General features: G+C 46.0%; 1 protein-coding gene across 1 annotated transcript in view; it reads right to left on the minus strand.

The window, feature by feature from the left end:
- Positions 1-22,196, minus strand: part of ARHGAP26 (Rho GTPase activating protein 26) — a 529,711-nt gene that overhangs the window by 237,035 nt on the left and 270,480 nt on the right. Inside the window, exon 14 of the mRNA XM_013005615.2 lies at positions 6,808-6,844. Within this exon, the coding sequence (XP_012861069.1) occupies positions 6,808-6,844 (37 nt within the window). The remainder of the gene's footprint in view (positions 1-6,807; positions 6,845-22,196) is intronic.

The raw sequence follows: 22,196 nt of genomic DNA on the forward strand, positions 1-22,196 counted from the left end.
TGATTAACCTAAGGAATTCGATGAACTACCTACACTAAGGAAAGTGGCTCTATGAAGCCAGGATTAAGAGCCCAAACCGGCTTTCTCTCAATCTGTCAGGCTTCAGGCTCCCAACAGCTGGAGAAGGCAGCATTGCTAGAAACAAGCTCATCTTTTTAGAGATCAACAGGCAGTGGCATTTATGATTTAAGATGTCAAACTTGGAAAGAACGCACTCATACTCTGAAAACTTGCCCTTCTCTGACTCTGTTGCAGTAGGCCAGTCTCTCCTTCCTAGTGCATGCTCAGCCCTCCAGCTGCCCCTCAGGTGAGAGAGACGTCAGTACTCCCACCCTCTGGGCTGAGAGCACTCCACTCCCTGGCCTTTCCACCCGCTTCTGGCCCAGGCTCATTTCAGAGGAGGATGACCGATTCTCCCAGAGCCTTCAGGAATAAAGCTCACAACTCTAGCCAAAGCAGTGTGGAAAGACAAGGGCGGGGCTGTAAGGCGCAGGAGATTATCCAGGAAGATGGCAAAGGGAGCCAGCAGGATGAGTGGAAAGGGTGGGGCTGGCGCTCTTGCAAAGGCACAGCCTTGGTCTCTGGCTTCATACCGGAGGCAAATGGCAGGTGTTAGATGACTGGGTTGTTGACGCTGCTGTGATCACTTCCTCAGAAAGCACCTTCAGGGCACAAGTCACACTTTCCTCCAGTACACGTCCCTGTCTTGTTTTCTCCCTTTCCTTCTCTTCCCCACACATCAGATCCCGTTTCCCTTCTCCCTTCTCATTCCCTCCTTCTTCGCTACGAGCTGAAATACACGACACAGACGTTTACTCCTGACATCTACAACCAAACCCAGAGAAGGGTGTGTTTCGGCAGCAGGATGCCTGGTGAGAGTTTTACTGAAACCTAGTAGAACTGCTAGGACTTCCATTGGTCTGTCCATACAATATAAATAAAAACAGATGGGATCTTTCTGGACCAGTAAAAAAAGATGTGGAGATTCATTTCACAATAACATCCTATGGATTCCCATTAGCCATGTACACTATGAAATACCGGGGGTTAGTTTGGTGACGACATAAAGTGGGAAACTGAAACTAATGAAGAACACAGATGGCCCTGATAAACGGAAAGACGCTCGGAGCGCTGGCTGTGTCTCTGTGTTGTAACGATGTCTGTTTTCTCGAAGTCAGCCCCAAATTACATAATACCGAGCTGTCTTATTTTATTTTATTGTGGTTAAATACAGATAACCCCAAAGTTAGTGTTTTGTTCTTTTTAAAATGTACTGCAGTTCAATGACTTTGAGCTCACTATGCTGTGCAATCGTTACTATGCCTTGCTTCCAGAAGTTGTGCAGCACACAAAAGGGAAACTTGGCATCCCTTACTCAGTGACCCTCCCCCCATGTTTGCCCCTCCTTCCTTAGTATATTTTTCCCTTTAGGAATTTGTTTGGTTCAGGTATTTTATCCAAGAGAGGTTATATATTTGTCGTGTGTCAAAATTTTATTCTTTGAGCAGCTTATTAAACTTGTTCTAAATCTTGAAATGTGGAAGGATAAAGAGCCACATGAAGTGACATCAACTTATAAAAAGAAGAAACAAGACCTAACTAACAGGTGTTAACACTTGCCTCAAAGTTGTCATATTAAAACCAAGGGGCATTGGTGCAAGAATAATTGGGAAAACCAAGGAAATACATTAAATGTACCACAGAGGCAGCACAGACATATAAGTGTCATGAACCAGAAGTCACGGGAGAGAACGGGATCATTCAGACACTGGCTCGACTTTGGAGGGATAAAATTAGACTGTATTTCATGAAACACCATACAATGGTGGATGTCAGTGGGATTAGAAACATAAATGTAAAAGGCAAAAACAGAACGTCAGTAACGGAAAATAGATATACACACCTTTCTGACACAGTGGGAAAGGACTTATTTAAAATGCAACTTGAGAAGCACAAACCAGAAGGGAAAAAATTAAATTCTATGTAAAAACTATATTTTAAATGATGTTTTATGGTCAGTGAAGGGTACTACACATAATATCAACAGGCAGGTGACAGTGTGGGAAAATCTCTTTAGAATATCTAAAAGTTACAAGAAAAAAATCCCTTTGGGTACCATGGTTACGCACTTGTGGTGCAGTGAAATTGCTTGGCATGGCTCTTCTACCCACAGTCTTTGTAACTTCCACTCAGTGACTGGGGGGCTACCTGAAAATAAGACATAGAGGGCTCTTAAATTTGGGCCCGGTCAGTGTCGCCAGTTCATTGGTTATAAAGTGAGCCACCTCAGAGGTATAAACAGAGGACTCGCATGACTACCAAGACAAAAGAGCCACCAGTAGAATGAGTGGGGGTCCCTGACTGAAGTGGCAGAAGCACCAGAGGCTGCAGCACTGACACCATGAAACAGAGCAGAGGTGCAGCATGAAGACCGTGAAATGGTGATGGGCCTCCCAGCCCACAGAACAAGTAAAGCTGCCTGACAGGGGGCAGGATGCTGACTGGCAGAGTAAGGTGTCCTGTAAGTATTTTTTCGATGGTAAAGCAGCATTTTAATATTTGCCCAAGAAAGACAGAGACCAATGAGTCTTGTGGCCAAGGAACTAAGTACCAAAGAGATGTGGCTGCTGCAATGGCTGAAGAGCCTCGGACTGTATCCTTCATGCTCTCTGATCATGACTAGTGATCACCTATCAACTTTCCCCATAAACCCCTCATTACGACTACTTTCTGTGAGTTGTGGCTGGCCATGGTAGAGCCCAACAGGGAAGTCGAGTGTCATGGAAGGGATGATTAGTGTCGGAAGAGGGTAAAGAGATGGGAGAGTGGAGGCATATCTGACTTCGGCCTCATATGAATCGGTCTTGGCAGATGTAGAACTGGATTCTCTTTTCACCTGGAGGTCAGACGTGGCCATCACGCCACCTTTTCAGCACTTGACTGTTTACCAAAAGGTTAGAGATTCCCACTGACCAGCTCCTCTGCAGGGGAGTGATGTGGAAGGCTGACTCCATAGATATTACAACACCTGAAGGGCCACTCTTACGTCAGACTTAATCGGACAGTAATGTGTATGAAGCTAACAAAGACTTAATATCTAGATGGTAGAATGCACGGAAAATATCACAACAATATTAATTTTTTAATGGGTGAAGGCCAGGAACAAGTAATTTAAGGAAGAGGAAATCTGACAGGCATATGTAGAGATGCATACACTCATTACTTATCATAGAAATGGAAACCACAAGGAGCAGTCATTTTGTATTTAACTCGATTGGCAAAAGCAGAAAGCCGAGTACTGGTGAGAGCTCCCAGGGATGGAGAGATCCACACACAGGACTGTGAGCAATGTGGACTGACCACTCCAGGAAAGCAGAAGAGGGGACTCGAACTGTCCTAAGCCTATGCAGCCCTTCAGGGCAGCAACTGCCCTCCTGGCTATATCCCCAAACCTTTTCCACACAGAGGCACATGCACGAATAAGTTCCTTGTGTGGTGTGTGGTGAGAAGAGTCGCAGGCTTTTGGGGGGTGGAGGGGTGGGGTTGGGGGAGGGCTGGCATCCACCAGAGAGTCAGAAATCAGGGCGACACCATCAGAAACAGCGATCTAGAATTACTCATCGTCAAACAGGTGGCTCTTAACAGAACACTGCAGGACCAGAGTGAGAAACAGATCAAAATCAACAAGATAAATAACCACTAATAAACACCGAAAGCACAGGCAGATCAAAAAGACAAACACATTGCCCAGAAATACATTTTTAAAGTACGCATTAGCATGATGGCCTATAAGGAAGGAAAGAAACAGGAATGGGGTAGAGAATGAAATACCGAAACAACAAGTAGTCGAGGGGCCTGGTTTGGAACAGTGACTGTGACCACCATGCGCTGGGGGCCGGATGATGAATCCACACCTCTGTACTGTGTCTCAGGAGAGAAGGGAGAAGACAAGTGGAGAGAGGAAGCTCTGTCGATAAAGGTACGTGGACAGAGCAGCCTCCATCTTCTTCCTGGTGCCTGGGCCCTTTGGAAAAGACCCGCATTCTCCAGATATTACTTCTGGCCCTGCATTATACCCAACAGGGACGGACAGGGTTTTGTTCTGCTGTACCCAGGTGAGCTATGGTTCAGGGGCACCTCACAAGCAGTGTGCGCCTGAAGAGAGACCTCATGTCAAAGGCGGCAAAATAGAAAATGTCCCCAAAGGAATTTCCTTTTGCCACAGCTTGCGGATCTATAGTCAAATGCATGCATTCAAAAGTTCCCTGCAAAACTTTTTTTTTTGGGGGGGGGGACTAACTATTTGAAAATCGGATGCTGGAGGTAAAAATATCAATGTTCTCTCTTATAATTTCCCATCAAATGAAATTCAGGACGGGTAGATCTATAGCGACAGTAACTGCACAGGAGCATGGCAGGGGAGCACGGGGAAGATGGAGAGCTAACAACAGTGAGTACAAGAAGAAATGCTCTGAAATCAATTGTGGTGATGACTGCACAAATCGTATCTGATTGAACGATTAACTTGCAGGGCGGGTGAAATATATGCCAATAAAACTACTTTTGTTTAAAAAGTCTGGATCCTAGACTAAGGGAGTTAAAGAACCACCGGAATGCAAGACAATGGTGGCACCTAGCCTGGTGGGTGGGGCTGGAGGGAAACTGCAACACTTCTGCAATCAAGAGTCAAAGGACAACTTCCAGTGGGCGGAGCTAAGAAGGTGCACTGAGAAGGGAGGGCTTATGCCAGATGGCACCGGGAAGCATCAACCCAAGACTCTATATGCTGCCTGGCTCTCCTTTAGAATGGTGTTTATACTGCTAGTTGAATCCTCTAGAAAAATAATTTCTATCTTCTTCTGAAAAAGCAGCCAATGTTTCCAGCCCATTTTTCCACACCCAGTTGCTTGAAGAAAGGGTAAGACTCAGTAGCTATTGGAGGTGGGCGCCTCGCCTCCCTCTGTAAATGACAGGACGCACTGCACGTGTCTGTTTCCCAAAGCGGAACTCTAGGCATTGCTCTCTCCTTAGGGAAAGAGATGGTCCTCGTGGAGACTTTGGAGTCTGGCAGACTTGCATGAAGCCGTATCCCTGAGTTGGCCAGCCTCAGTCTTCTTAGCTACAAGGTGGGTCAAAAGGCCCTCGCTCACAGGCACTAACGGAGAGACTGTGTGTAAAACGTACTGAGAGCCTGATACAAGGCTGGTGGTCAATAAATGCAAGCGATCAATGGCCATTATAAGACAATAGATCCTCAGCGTAGGCAACGATACAGAGAGGGGACTTTTTAAACGCTTTGATAACATCAAGTATTTACTTGAAAATATATTCCTTTGTTAAAACTTGGAAGAGGGGAGGGGAGAGAGAACTACCCCCTCTTCCTTGTATAAAGGCCTCTCTTCACACTAGCCATTCCAAAGCTCTTTATATAAAAATCCTGGTTTAAAAAAATCCATATTTTGGAGAGAACACAGAGGACAATCTCAGTAAAATGGTTTTCCCATAAGAACAGTGCGTTTTTCTGTCTACATAGGGAGGCAGTGTTGTACGGATTTCCCCAGAATTCATGGTCAGGCCACCTTTGATGGTTTTGACCCCCCTTTCCAGGTGGGTCATACAAGGCAAGGGGGCAGGACTGCCTGTGTCCTCCTACAGCAACCTGGATGGCATTTGTTTGTTCTCCGTGCACTGAAGAGCTCACCGGCCCAACGCTCCATCTGCAGCACTTTCATTTCAGCCCCTTCACCTCTATGGGGTTACATGTGACCTCGGAAATCCCGATGAACAATCATGCCAGCGCCCGTGGCCAGTAGCCAGGAAAAGGTGCTGTACAGTGAACCCTCGCCACTTCACGCTTCGACTTCGGCGGCTTCACTCTATTGCGGTTTTTGCGTAACAGCGCATGCTCTGTCATTACTGCCACTGATTGGCTCATACTGTACACGCTTGATGCCATAAATAATATAATAAATAATAAATGATCATTGTAACGTCCAAAATGTTTTACTGTATTTTCCCTTTTTCGTTTAATAAATTGGGTAATACAAGTGTAATGGTGACTAAAGGGTGTTTTTTCATGTCCTCTATGCTCTAACTACGAAAATATTTGATTTACAAATAAGGAATCCTACTTCGCGAAATTTCATTTATCACGGTAGGGTCTAGAACCGATTAACCGCGATAAACGAGGGTTCACTGTACTCTAGAGGCTGCCCGGGGTCCCTTCCATCAACAAGGGATATTATTTCATACTTCACCATCTCCACTCTCACCCCTCCACAAAGGCAACCAAGACCACAGTGCTCAAGCAGTTCCCTAAGAAAGGTGTTGTGCTCCCATTCTTGGAGCATGACTGTACAAAAGGCAAAGTCAATTCTGCCCCCACCTCCACCCCTACCCCCACCCCCACCGGGGTAGGCCTGTTGGGAAATTGGGTATTACTGAAGTAAATGATTTTTAAAGTGGCGGCTGGAGCTGGGGTGGAATGAGCTAAGGTCAATGGAAACACGTTGTAAAGCGTGAAGGGTTATAGACATGAAACGTGTCCTCACAGCCTTGACGGTCAAGCTGCCAATCAAAACCCACCAGCCACTCCATGGGAGATATATGTCAGAGTCTGATTAAAGATCACAGGCATGGAAACCATATGGGGCAGTTCCACTGGATCCTATAGGGTCACTCACTGGACAGTAACAGGTAAAGGGTAACATGCCCACAGCACCTCCTGGTGGTTCACCCCCAGGGCAGCAACTTCTTTAAGCCCCAACCAAGCCCAGCTGTACAAAATGACCCAAGCAACATACTTACTCCCTTCGCTCTGACTGTCCTTGTTTGAGTTGTAGACCTGGAAGAGAAATAAAAACTTACTTGTAGGCATTTTATACCATTTCATAGGTTCACTGAAATAAACCCATCACCTTCCTTCTGTTTTGCCTTCCCCTCTCCCTAAGCTACGCTATAAGGCAGCAACTTCTGGCCAAACTCCAAACCCAAACCACATTCTAGAATGATCCACCTTCCAGTATTCTCTTCAGCAGTTCTTATGCAACTCGGCCTCAGAATCACCTGTGCGACTTGAGTGTTGTTTTTTTACAAACAAAACAAAACACAGTACAGTTCTTTTTTTAAAGAAGAAAAAAAAAGGACCACATATTAAAACTTAGTTAAAATTCAATTAAGCACCTCATACCAGGCAATGTGCTAAGAACTTCCCATGAATGACCTCATTTAAGTAGGAACTGTTATTAGCTTTGCTTAACCAATGGGTGGGTGGCCCTGATGTCCTAGTGGTAACGCATTGGGCTGCTGCTAACTGTAAAGGGCAGAAGTTCAAAACCCCCCGCTGCTCTGTGGAAGAAAGAGGAGGCTTTCTACTCTTGTACCGTCAAGAGTTACAGTCTCAGAGACTCACAGGAGGACTTCTACGCTGCCCTGCAGGGTCACTATGATGCTGGCAGCAGTGGGTTTGCAGTGTAACCAGGGGGTACTCTGTAGGCAAGAGGTGGACTAAGACCTCCCCACGACACGAGTAAGACGACACAGAGAACATGACACATTACAGCTGTTGAGTGTAACGTGGGAGAACAGGCCTGCTCACTTTTTACTTCATATACTTTTAAAACCTGCAACATGATCAGGAGCATGTATTATTTTTACCATGAAAAGCCCCTATAGTATACACTGAATACAGAGAAAGGAAAGTGCCCTGATATCAAATGGACAGTGGCACTCTACAGGGGTTGGCCAAGTGTTTTTTCTTCCTGTGAAGAGCCAGACAGTAAATATCTTACTTATGATTCGAGAGCCACGAGGCAAATCTAAGGATGTTATGTGGGAACTTATAGCATGAGATAAAACATGGATTTTTACAAAGATGTTGCTGGCAGCATTAAAAGTGACTACAACGGTAGTCACTGACGACAATGTTTTCTTGTCTTTCAGGCCTACTAGTGAAAAACGGGGGTCCTTTTTGGAGAGGGAAGACAGCATTTCACATACTTGGGGTTGAGAGATAGTATTTCCAAATATCAAATCAATTACAAGTATTTGTCTGTAAATACTACACTTAGCTCAGAGCCTATAATTCAAAACCAAGTGTATACCAGATTTAACCGTGGGCCATCTGATCTCCTGTACTAATAAATGAGATGTACCCTCTTGGAAAAGACAAGAAAAATGCCCTCAACTCTTCTCTGGTCATTGAGTCTGTGGTTGGAGAGGTAAATGGGGGGAAAGGGCCTTACAACTAAAAATACAAATGAAAGCTATTCCTAGTGATTGTGATGGAACCCTCAGTGGAAAACCATTTCCTTGAATCCAGGGAACTCAAACCACGCATCTCTGAAAAGAGAGCCATTAAGCTCAAAAGGGATTTTCCACCTGCTAGGAAATGGCTGATGGGCTGAGAGCTGGTAAATGGATCCAACTTGGCCTCTCACTGAGCTAGTCCCTGAACCTCTCTGAGCCTCTACCACCTTCACCTGTAAATGGAAGGAGCTGCCCAAGAAGGCCTTTGCATGACCAAATCCAGAACCACCACCCAGTTTTATTATGAAGGCGATCTATTTTCTAAAGAAGTTTAAAGCTGGACAACCAATTACTGATGGTCAGAAAAGGCTTCTGTACTTAAGGATTTTCAGATAAATGAAAAGTTACCAGTGTTTAGACTTAAAAACGTGTCTAGAACCTAGCACTCCAAAAACTATGATGATTTTGGCTTGACCATCGGTCATTTTATCTTGCCGAGCCTTAATTTTAATTTAATTTTTTGGACAAAATGGGGGTAATGATACGTATCCTGCTTAGCTCTCCCAGGGTCATTATGAGGATTCAAGCAGGTTATTAAAGAAAAAATATATTGTCAATTCTAAAGCATAACACATACCCCAACCAGCTCTTTATCCTATACTATGGGGGAAAGAATTCCTTCATATTCAAGGGATTTGGAAGTAGGGCAAAAGTCACCACAAAGTCTGGGTGGAGGCTGGCACCAGGCTGGGTTCACTTCTACCTGTAACAGGGAACAGCACCTCCGTCATCTACAACAATGACGAGTCTGCAGTGGGTCGTGATTCCAAATCAAATTCCAGAGAATGGCAACGGGACTGAGACAGCAGTGAATGCTGCAGGTGGACCAATGTTCTTACCTCTGCTTCTATTGGTTTTTGCCATCAGGCTATCAAACAAGGGGAAGCTGCCATGGAGAGCCCTGGCGACCTTGTGAATGGGTCATTCTAAAAATGACTGGTTGTTCGTTCATTTGTGTATCTGGCATGCATTCTCAGGTAATTACTGAGTGCCTACAATGGCCAGGCAGTGTTCTGCATGTTGGAAAGCCTGTTCTTGTGGAACCTGCCCACTAATGACGAAAACAGACATATAACAGACAAACACAATTATTTCCTGGACGATTAAGTAGACACCTGAGAGGCAGCCGGCAGGGGTGGGGGGTGGGGGGGGAGGCCCTGGACTGTGGCTCTGAGTTCAGAGCAAAGCTGTTTGGTGGTATTTGCATGTGACCTCAGTGATGAGCAGGGGAGTCCTTGGGAATATTTGGGGGCCTTGGCCAACAGTAAATGCAATCAGACCCTTGACATGAAGAAAAGCACATGCAGCAAAGGGAAGAAGGGCCGTGAGCTTGGCATTCAGTGCAGGGCCGGCGAGGGTCGGAGTGAGGTTGCCATAGGAGGGGAGGGCAGTGACTCAACCCTGGAGGGCCTCACGACCCGTGAATGAGATGGAGAGCCTCCTAAGAGCCAAGGACAATGTCTCATGGTGGTGGGCACTCATTCCCCTGGGTGAGTTAGGGAGGTAAGGGAAATGCAGAGAATGTGACTCTTTGGGGGAGTCTTCCTTTCCATCATCACCGATCCTTGCGCTGCTCCATTAAATTCACATACTGCCTCTAGAGCAGGGCTTCTCAACCTTCCTCGTGCCACCACCCTTTCATACAATTCCTCATGTTGTGGTCATCCCCCAACCATAAAAGTATTTTCGTTGCTACTTCATAACTGTAATCTTGCTACTGTTATGAATCGGCAAACCTTGTCACGACCTACAGGTTGAGAACCGCTGCTCTAGAGCAACGCACTCCTAATTCTAAATGGCACCCCAAAGGAGTCTCAAAACACGAGGCTGTCAGTCTTCGATTACAAGGGGAATTTGTGCCAAAACACTTTCCTTCAAGGTTTCCGGATACTTGGGAACGTCCTTCCTGGAACACCCAAGTATTCCCCAACTGGGAGGCAGGACCAGTGAGCCGAAGATGTGAGAGACGGCCCATTCCTCCGAGGCCAGACAATTAAGCCCTGTCTGATTTGGGTCAGAGAGCTAAAGAGAACGTGTTTTGAAATGAAGCTAGCAAACCATGGCTGCCAGGATTGTTGACTGCACCACACAAGGCAGGTCCAGAGTGCAGAGCACAACCTCTCCCCCCCAGAGATGCCACAGGTCACAGCAGGAGAAGGTCAAGGGGAGCGCCACTGGTTGCCGTGTTGCATACGCTATTATGTTAAACATGTGACCATCATATGGGTTGAGTGCTTGTGCTATACCCATGTGACAGATGTGCAGTCTGTGGGTCAAAAAGGCCACACAGCTTGGCTAAGGACCGAGCTGCTAAGTGGTCCAGCATCTTAAGCTGTGTCTCAGAAGGTGTCCCAGTCCTCTCCTGCCTTTCCAGACAATGACAAACACTAGTAGTGTGAAGTCAGCTCATCCATAGCTTCCCTTCTGGGCAGAGAAAGGGCATCCAATGGCCAGTGTTTGCTCTGGAAAAACTGTGTATCTCACAATACCCTCGTTTTCTTACTTATGTTTAGCAGAATCCCCTAGATTTATGAAGCATAGTTTGCCTTTCCCAATCCACTGCAAAAGACTTCTTTACAGTACTAAAGAACAAAGATGGCACTTTGAAGACTAAGATGAACCTGACCCCAGCCACTGCATTTTCAATAGCGTTATATGCATGAAAAGCTGGACAATAAGGAAAACCACCACCACCACCCCCACACACACACACGGTGTCATCTTTGAATTATGACATTGGCAGAGAACACTGAAACTACCTTGGACTGCCAGAGACAAACAAATATGTCTTGGAGAAGTACAGCTAGAAAGTCCCTTAGACTTCATCTCATGCTTTGGGTAGGCTATCAGGATAGACCAATCCCTAGAGAAGGACCTCATGCTTGCAGAGGTCAGGGAACAACGGGAAGCCCTCAATGAGGTAAACTGATATATGGCCGCAGCAAAGGGATCAAACATAGCAACTGTGAGGGCGGCGCAGGACGGGGGTGGCTCGTTCTGTTGTACGGATGGTCACTATGAGCTAGAATCAGCTCAACGGCACCTAACTGTGGAAGCCCCTCATGAGCCTCTGACTTGACTGGACAGAACCTAGTTCTCCAGCGTCAGCTCGAGGGGGCACAGTGTGCCCTGAACAATCTCTGAATTACTGCTCCCTAGAAGATGAAAACGATTAGTGCATCTTCTCAACAACCCAACTGGAAGCTAATATTTCTCTGATCTGCTGAACTAGTGCTCTCTTGGTGCAACCACATTTAAATGCCTTAGCCCTAGATATTCATATACTTTCATGTGTGTAGGTTTGAGTTACTGCTGCGTATGGCACATAAAGATAATCTACTCATATGGCAATGAATACAAATATTCATATAAGCATTATAAATGCAGGTGTTTGTTTTCAACTGTATGCTCTATAGAATCAAAATTACATGTGTTTTTCTTATCAGGGTCCACCTGAGAAGCCATCAAGCAATCATTACAACAGTAATGGGTTAATAATAATGAGGATAACAATTTTTTTAACCGGCTTTGTGCCAGGCACCACGCCACGCCCTCGACATGGATCATCTTGATCAAGCCTCATAGCAGCACAACTGTCCCAGTCCATGGCAGAGGAAACTGAGGCACTATCCAGGAGGTCAGGTCACTTGCCCAAGATGAGGCAACTGGAAACCATCAGAGTCTAGACAGGAACTCCCACAGTCTGTCTCCAGAGCTCAGGCTCTTTACCGCTAACCACACGATAAACAGAACACCGTGATGATGGTGGTGATAAAGGTGACGCGACACAGTGGGCAGCTATGAACGGTGAGTCACTGGGAAAAAGAAAGTGCCAAGACAGAGAGAAAACGAAACTGGGAATGGCCTTGTGACACCAGCTTGAAGCAGTCGCCACTAGGCCATGCCACCAGCAGGCATCCACTGTGGAAGTCAACACTATCAGCTCGCCAAGCCACAGATCCAGATCCTGAAGATAAACAGCAGGGCACAAATGTGGGTCTTAGATACAAATCACAGGGCATTCTAATTTTACGAGCCTTTTATCCAGCAGCTACAATGGGAGTACAATGAAAGAAAATCAAACCGGCCAGGAACCCCTTCATATGCTTCCTCTGTACTGAGAAGGGATTTTGCAATAAATTCTGTTCACTGCTGAGCCAATTCAATGTACAGCTCCCTAGAGAATCAGGAGAGAATACACAGTCATTCGGATTCCCAGAATTTTTCTATGTGCAACTTTCATTGCCATTATCCAGGCCTCACTGAGAAAGCACAGGGAGGAATTTAGGAAATCATACAAGCATAAATTAAAGGCATAAATAAAGCAACTATGAGAGAAAACAATCTCCCTTTTTCTTCCGACACACATTAGCACTTGGCCATATCACACTTGGGAGCAAAATCCGCACAGAATGAAGGTGTTGGAGAAAGTAGATTCACAGGAAAATTTATTTTAAAGTGCTTCTCCAGTTCTAAATGCTAGCACCTTACCCACACTCTGTGAATCCCTGAGATGTGTCCTTTCCAGTTACCGAGGCTAGCCAAACCCAACAGGAAGTGTTATGCGCCGGCCTCTCAGAACACTGCACACATTAGTTCTAATCAGATGGTTGACACACACCCCCACCCCACCCCCACACCTCATCCCTAGGGCTGCTCTTCTGCATCATCGCTGTCGACGGTGACAGACTTACTGCCATCTGTGGCTCGAGTTCAAAGTCCAGCTCCATCACTTACTGGCTATATATTCCAATCATTTCACATCTGCAAACCCGAAGCATGCCACCGTAAAACAAAACATGACTATGTCCTACTTCTTGAAGCTTTCTGAGAATTAGATAATATGCACATTCAAAATATTTCTCCCCGAGCTCAAGCTCCAAGCTCAGAGCCACCGCATTGATGCTGACTCAGAGCAACCCTACAGACCAGGGTCGGGTAGAGCTGCTCTGCGAGTTTCCAAGGCTGGAAATCTGGAAGGGAATAGAAGCCCCATCTTTCTCCCGTAACCCAGATCATAGGACCTAAATACTCATTTCCTTTGAGTCAGTTCTAACTCACAGTTGTGCTACACAACAGACCCTCAGAGACTGTGTACATTTTTGTGGGTACAAAAAGCATCGGCTTTCTCCTGAAGAGCAGCTGGTGGGTTTTGAACAGTTGACCTTGCAGTTAGCAGCCCAGTACTTAAGCCACGTGACCACCCGAACTCCTTTAACATTCATCATAGTCATTTGACATGTTCCTTCTTCCATTTCTTTCCACTGTTTTGAATTAAAAAAATAAATAGGAGGAAAACATTCTTGGTGTTGTTGGAAGGTTAATAGGACCAAATGGCTAAGAACGAAAATGAAGCCCGAGGGTCCCAGGGGCTTTGATCTCAGTTTTGCAGTGTTACAATACCACCAAGTAACGGAAACTGACACGACTACCAAAAAAAGCTGATCTAAGCCAACTTTTAGATCTCTCTCTTTCTCACTCATGAGTGTCTCTCCTTAAGTGCAGTCGAAACTAAACACCACCACCTAGCACCAACCACTTTCTATCACCAATGTGTGCCAGTGCCACACTGTTTACAGGCACTGTTTTATATTACACTCCAAGCTTAGGAGATGCATAATAACACCCACTTCACCCCCTTTTGCATAGTCTCACAAAGATTAGTCAAGTTTCAGAAGACCACATGGCTAACAAGTGGCAAACCAGGATTTGAACTATGCAGAGCCTTCTAGACTGGGCTTGGTATTCAACCATGACATCACCAACCTCTCCACCCAGCGCAGCTTTCCAGTGCCAAAGAGCTTGGCCACCGCAGAGAAGTCATAGGAGCTAAGCAGTAATTAACATGGTAACAATGCCACCATTATGCAAGAACGAAATTCCCAACCAATTTAAAACACAACAGTAATTCTACAAACTTCCAATTAATATAAGGAGAGCAGTAATTGAAAAACCACAACCAGCTTGAGACAACACTTTCGCTGCCCAAAACATCCTTCCTAAAAACTGAGAGCACGTTCAGGGTGAGGACTGGCCAGCACTGCCAAGGACTGGGTGGCAGACAGACTTCTCTGTGGAGCACGTTAGAGGACTTGGCACAGTCTAATCATGCTCTAAATTTAGAAACTTTTAATAACAACCCAGATTAGTTACTAGTCAAACACCCTTAGTCTGTGGAACTGCTGCTGTTGGTGGCCAGGCTATCGGTTCCATAACAGGATGAAAAGCTGCCCAGCCGAAGCCAAGCGCATAAGCACACCATATTTGAGCACATGATTGCAGCCACAGCGTCGATCCATCGCATTCCTCTGATTCTCCACTTCATCACCTCCCGAACCAAACCAATTATCGTCGTGTCAATAAGCACTCAGAACAAAGCAAAGGCTTTCCAAGGCTGTGAATCGTGAGGGAGGCAAACGGTGGTGTCTTTTCCCATGGAGCAGCTGGTGGGCCAAGCCCCTGACCTCTCACTTAGCCACCAAGCTTTGAACATGTGTGTGTTGGGGCTCTCTCTGTAAAATATGATTTCTTTTAGCTATTAGTCATTCCTGATAATATGCCCAATGTCGGCAAGACAAAGTGAACCGTGTTTCTGAGGGGGCACTGTGGCTGCACTTCATCAAAGAGTGACTTGTTCATTCTTCCAGTGGTCCAGGGCATACTCAATATTCTTCACCAACATTATTTTCCCTTTGGTATCAATCCCCAGGCATCCTTTTGCAATGCTCCGTTGGCATGTGCAGATGAGGCTTTTGAAACAACCATGGCTTGCGATTGGTGCAACTTTGCCTTCAAAGTGACATCTTTTCTGTTTAATATGTTTAAAGAGGTCTATGGAATACAACCCCTAAGGTCCCAGTTACAGATTTGACTCTTTAGACCAGGAAGACCTTCTCTTCCCACCAATGGGCCATAGGTCTGGCTCTAGAAAGCTGTGCAGAGCAAACTCTTTGGATCTTGAACATGGTGAATAGCTTAGAATTAAAGAAGGATGTGTCTCAACTCCAGGGCTCAGAGCTTGGTAGCTAGGTATTCTTCCCATCCAAACTGGATCCCTCATCACCTGGGTGAATGGAATGGAATGGAACGTGCTCAAGAAAAGGGTGACCTTTTTTTTTTTTCTTTCTTTCTCAGTTCACATCACTCCTTGTGGCTTACCCTTGCATGGACACCACATTACACTTGCCCTCTTAAGGAAGCTCACTCAAAAACGAAGTTAAAAAAAATTTTAATGGCTCTTCCCAGTGACCTAATTCCTCAGTAATTGTGAAGACCTTGTCTATTGTCCCGCAGCAATACATATAGAGTGTTCAGTCACCCGCACATGGCGGAGCACTCCACAAATTGTGACGAGAGTGCCTGAAGGTACTCAGCTTTGTCCCCTGGAGTGCTGGCGAGCCTGCTGAAGCCACTTCGTCCCTGGGCCAGAAAGTCCAACACAGGGACTCCCACTGGTCTCCCAGTCCCTGCAGTACAATCTTGCATGATCTGGTGCCACCCCATACTGTCTCCCATACCCACAGCTCGTTCTCCAGGAGGAGCACAGCACAGAAACCCCAGCTCCACGGAGCACGCGCCACGCCAGCTCTTCTTGACGAGAGCCGAGTGAGTCGCTCACAACCTTTATGACATTGATTCTTTTAAGCCTGGCAGCATGTCAAAACCAGCCACCTTCCCAGGCAGGTCACAGTCACCTAACCTGCACAGCAATCAGCCAAGTCTCACAAACTCACATTGTAAACTATCCAATCTCTTTATAAGACCATGACCCAGAAATCATTTCAGACCTGCGAACGCAGGACCAAAAAGGCCACATGTGAAGAGAACCCATTGCACTCTACACGGCCTTTCCTTCTCTTCTTCATCCTCGAGGTGCAAGCCACGCCCACGTGATTTGGGTGAAGCTAATCCCACAAAGAACTGATGCATTTGATTTACAGTGCGGGTGAAAAACATATTGAAATACCATGCACTGCCTGAAGAACACCAAATCAGTCTTGGAAGTATATCCAGAAAGTTCCTTCAAAGTGAGGATGGCAAGGACATGTCCTCAGAAGAAAGCAGTCTCTGGAGAAAAAAAATCATACTTGGTAGAAGTTCCTGGAAAAACCCTTGGCAAGATAGACTGGCACATGGACTGCAACTTAACACGTGGGAAGCTGGCCCAGGACCAGGTGGTGTTCTGTTCTGTTGTGCGGAGGGTCACTGTGAGTCACACTCCAACACCGAGGCACTGGCAGGAGAGCAGAAACTCTGAGCACAGCGCTTGTAGAAAGTGACAGTGTACACTGGAAGCTCTAAATCTCTTTTTCAGCCTAACTTCAGCCTCCATGGAATTCTTTCTGGCCAGTTAACCAGCAATGTGGAAGTCTTGCCCTCAAGGGGAGTGCATTAGAAAGTGTCTTACCACCCCTCCATCAGCCAGTGTAGGGAGAGTCAGTCTACCCCATGGGGACTTTCCTGGTATGCCACTAATGGAAATTGGGTTAGGGGCACTAGGATAACAACAGTCATGAGTCATGCCCTAATTGCCTTGGTTGGAGGGCCCTGAATCAATCTTACACACTCTTCTACCCAACAGAGTGTCCGTGTCCCAATAAGGATCGCACTCCTGCCTGCAGCCGTGATGCATGGGTCCACAACCAACCCCACTTTTGTGATGGCTCCCTTGTATTCTCCTGCCCTCTGTAAGCAACTGGCTTTCTGTAAATCCTTGGATGTCAATATAGCCTAATGTCAATGGTCTCCTGCATCTGAATGATTTCTCTTTGTCCTATAGCTGTGTCTCTATAAATTATATTTGACTTTGGGGTTGCTTTTCTCCCTGTACAGCACACCTAAGAATGACAACAATTTTGTTTCCTAGGAGCCTGGCAGCCCAATGGTTAGATGCTCCACTATTCGACAAAGGGGTCACTAACTGGAACTCACCAGCCGATCTGCAGGAGAAAAGACCTGGTGTTCTGCTACCATCAAGATGACCAGAAACCCTATCTGTACCGATAAACATGATGAGGCAATTCTACTCTGCCCTAAGGGTCATTGTGAGTCATAATCAGCTAGATGGCACAGGACAACAATTTCGATTCAGTCTTCAAATCTGAACCTGTGGTTCGGATATTGCATTCTACTGAGCATGAGATCCACCCCAGGCCAAACACAGTCAACAGACCTTACTTTTAATACTTTTCATTACAACCAGTGCAAACAACAAGGTCTTGCTGTGTTGCTAGACTAGCACATAAGGCCAACTTCACCACCGCACGAGCAAAGCCTCAGCTCAAATAGGGCAAACAAAGGAAACCAGAGCCAGGATATGAAGGAAGACTGACCTCTGATGCCACTGTTCAGTCCTTGGCCCCATATGACGTCCATTTCTTCTCTTGCCACGAATGAGCCTGTGGCATCCTTTTTTAATAGCCATGTTTCTGTTGTTTTTAATAGCTGTGTTTCTGTTGTTTGTAACCAAGGGTCTTAGCAAATATGCAAAAGCTCAGGAGACAAAAGCCTGATTGAGCTTCATTGGGAACTCTCGAATGAACAAGGGAAAATGTGCTACGCAGAACTGGAAAGAAAAGACTCATGTCATCTTTGAGTTCCTGCTTCTTTTCACACATCTCATCAGTTCCAAGTTTTATCAACTATCACTACAACATCTCACCGTTTACTCCTTTCTTTTTCTATTGCACTATTGCTTAGGCTTTCTTTGCCTTCTCACCTGGACCTTGACACTGTCCTTCCAGCAAGTCTTATTGGCTCCTCTAACTCTCTCCTTCTCTTTGCCATATGCATTACTCAGGCAATGGTTTGGTATGGATTCCACCACACAAGAGTAAACTGGATTTGAGTGAAAGAGAGTGGGGTAGTGGGTATATAGACTTACTTGAGGTCTGGGTCTGCTTTATTTGCTTTTTAAAGCTATGTGCCTTTTAGCCTAGTTATTTCATTTGTGAGTCTATTTTCTCACTGTAATGTAGAACTAATGTACTGCTGCAATGTTTGTTGGATGATCGTCAGCATCACTAGGGCTCCAATTAATGACTACTAAACCACCCAGAGTCACTGTACTAAAAAGAACTAGTCAACGTGTAACCACTTAAAAAGGTAGCAGATAAGCAAAAACCAATGATATTGAAGGAAGAACTCCAAGATGCACTGAAAGCATTAACCCAAAACAAGGCTTTAGGAATTGTTGGAATAATAATTGAAATGCTTGAAGACTCACTGGAAGCACTGACTGGTCTATGCCAAGGAATTCTGAAGACAGGTAATTGGCTAACTGATTGGAAGAGATCCATATTTGTGCCATTCCAAAGAAAGGTGACTCAACAGAATGCACAAATTATAAAACAGTATCATTAATATGACATGCAAGTAAAATTTTGCTGAAGATCACCCAACAAACATTGCAGCAGTACATTGACAGGGAGCTGCCAAAGGTTCATGCCGAATTCAGAAGGGGGTGTGGAACAAGGGATATCATTGCTGAACATCAGATGGATCTTGGCTAAAAGTAGTGAATACCAGAAGGATGTTTACATGTTATCAAGAGAGACCAGTGCCTGGACTCAGGCATCAAGCCTGGTAAAGTGGAGGGGCAGTAAAAGAAACGGGAGACCCTTGAAGGGATGTATTGACACCATGGCTGCAACAATGGGCTCGAACATAGTAGCAGTCCTAAAGATGGCGCCGGGTGTGTTTCTTTCTGTTGCACAGAGGGCTGCTCTGAGTCGGAAATGACTCGAGGGCAACTAACAATACCCAGAAACCACACTTACCCCACGGAATCAATTCTGACTCACAGTGACCTCGGCTTCTGTGGCTTTCCGAGGCTGTCAGCTTTATGGGAGCAAAAGGCTTTGTCTTTCTCTCAGAGCAGCAGGTGGGTTCAAACTGCTGACTTTGAGGTTAACAGCTAAACATGTAACCCACCACACCACCAAGGTAGTACTTCAATGACTACTCAGACTCAGTCTCTCTCTCTCTCTCTCTCTCTCTCTCTCTCTCTCTCTCTCTGCTCCTCCCTTCCCACTCAGAGCAACGCTATGGAACAAGGTAAGACTGCCCCTGTGCGTTTCCAAGACTGTACCTCTTCACAGGAGGAAGCCTCCTCTTCCTCCCGCTTACAGGTCACCCTAATATCTCCCTCCTTTGACCTCTCACCACTCTTACCATATAGATATATAAATATTCTCCATTACTTCCAGTCTACACTACCTTTGAACTCCAGCCAGGTCACTTGCTTGATGGCTAACTTTATAAGGGGTCTATCTATACTGAACATGGTGCTCGGTACCCTCAGAGATGTTATAAAAAACCCATGACCCTTTTTTTAACTCCATGATTCCATGAAGCTTTTGAAGTGCCGTCAAAAGTATACCCAGCCTCTAAGAAACAGATTCAGCCCCTAAGACACGCCCCCAAGGAGTGACAGGAAGTCTAGGGCAGAGGAAGCACATTCCTCTGTTCAGGTCTTTCTCAGTGGGTCAGTCAGGTCACAGTGACCTTGATGAGCAAATTATCCTTTTAGCAATACTTTTTATGTTTTGTGTGTTCTGGCACTTATTCCACTTCCCAGTGAGAAATCTCAAATTACCATATATGCTCATGTATAAGCCGAGTTTTGTCCCCAGCACATTTTTATGGCAAAATTAGGTGCCTCGGCTGATATCCGGGTCGGCTTACACTCCAGCATATACGGTAGGCTGAGAGGATTCCAAAGAGAAAGGTGAAGCAGTACCTTGTGGGGCAAGTGGGTGGTAGTTTACCACAAGACAATCAGTCAGGGCGCGGGTGGGCGTGCATTTATTGTGTGGTCTGCCCGGGTGAATTCAGCATGAGGAAAATGTTTCTCAGACTACCACCACTGACTGCTGTGGGCATCCTTCCTTCCCCACCCCCACAGGACTTTGATTTGAGTATGACATAAACACTGTTGCCATAGTTATACTTCAGGAAGCTTTGTTATTTGACCTCAAGAAAAAAATCTAGCCTCAAATCAGGATAGCACTGACTCTCTAGCCCACAATAGACCATTAGTGGACAGAGCCTGCCAACTCCCTCCAAGCTTCTAGAAGGAACTACTGTATTTTGGGTAACAAGCAAGCAACAAGAGGAGGAAATGCTGCAACATTGTACAATTTCCTTGCATTTCACATTCAGAAATCTGAAAACCCCTAAAAGCTGCTCCCCAGCTTTCAACCTGAGATCGGAGTCGCAGCCAATGTAAACACACACTGGACGCAGAGGAGGGAAAGAAATCGGAGTAACACACAAACCAGGGGCAATCCCTGAGCTCAGGAAAGGCAAGAGAAAGGACGCAAGCTTGCCCTGAGCAAAGGCACAGCACAGAGCCACGGGACGTGTCAGCCGACGTGTGCACAAGGATGTGGTCCCTCACGGGCAGGCGAGGAACCTTCTGGCTTGAGCATTTCCTGACTTCATACTGCCGTCACATTAGTGTGTGTGTGTGTGTGTGTGTGTGTGTGTACCTACCAGCTGTCACGTTAGTGTGTGTGTGTACCTACCAGCTGTCACACTAAAGTGTGTGTGTGTGTGTGTGTGTGTGTGTGTGTGTGTACCTACCAGCCGTCAGCATGTTGTCCCCAAGGGGAGCCCAGAGGCCGCCCCTCCCAACCACGTGGAAAAAGACCGCAGAAATCCTAAACAGAGGCTGGCTTTATGTGTTCCTCTCCCTCTGGGTCCGTGTCTTTGGAAGTGGTTACACAACTCAGCTAGCTGAAGAGGAAACCTTGTTCTTTCATGCTTTGGAAAAAGTGCAGATCAGAAATTCCTCAGTACAGTATGCATGGTGCCAAAGTAGGAACTCGTGAGGCTCTGCCGCCTGAGGGGGGCCTGCCCAAGAGCAACCACAGCCAGAGGGTGAGTCACCGCCAATGCCACTCCTTTCAGCTCCCAGGCCCTCGCCCCAGGGGGCTGGAGGCAAGCGGCATCTATGTCGTCTCCATTGTAACTGGGGTGGGAGTGGAGTCTAATGGGAAGCACTTTCATGACCTCATTAGTCCCCACAATGCCTCTTTGAGAGGCAGGAGGAGGTTTCTGCCCAGCATGATGTAGGGAAGTTGCCTTTTCTTTCTTCTTCTCCACAACAGACAGCGTTGGCAAGCGCCACTTAGGAAGTATCCAACTTTCTATGATGTGTCAGAATTGCAAGGAGTCCTGGTGGTGTACTGGTTACGTGTTTGGCTGCTAACTGCAAGGTGACGAGTTTAAAACTACCATCTACTACTGGGGCGAAAGATGAAGCTTTCTACTCCTACAAATTTACAGTCTCAGAGACCCACAGCAGCAGTTCTACAGGTTTGCTATGAGTCGGAATTGAATCTGTTTGCTTGTTTGATCTGAATTACAACAAACCACACTTCTGGTTTTGGGGAGGGGCAGGTGGGAGATTATGCATCTACTTTTTAGAAAGATGTTCTTGGAGGCAAGGATGGCGAGACTTTGTCTCACATACTTTGGGCACATTCTCAGGAGAGATCAGTCCTTGGAGAGGCCTCCTGTGTTTGGGAAAGTAGAGGGACAGTGAAGGAGGACAAGGCCCTTCAGCAGATGGACTGACACAATGGCTACAGCAAAGAGCTCAAGAACCCGAACAACTCTGAGTACGGCCCAGAACCAGACTCTGTTGTTCTGTTGTGCATAGGGCCGCTATGGGTCAGAACTGCCTCACTGGCACCTAACAACACCATTGTTACATGCAGTATGGCAGTGTGTAATTTGCTGATGTTCTCAGATGTTCATTCACAGATGTCAAAGATTGGATTTATCGAGATAATAATAATAAAAGGTAGTAATCAATAAAAGAACACCCAACTCAATAAATTAAAGACCACCACCCTCCTCTTAAAAAAAAGAGTCACTCAATC

This window comes from Echinops telfairi, unplaced genomic scaffold (genome assembly GCF_000313985.2).
Source record: "Echinops telfairi isolate 266 unplaced genomic scaffold, ASM31398v2 ScPeMD7_7469;HRSCAF=8507_0, whole genome shotgun sequence".
Taxonomy (NCBI): Eukaryota; Metazoa; Chordata; class Mammalia; order Afrosoricida; family Tenrecidae; genus Echinops; species Echinops telfairi.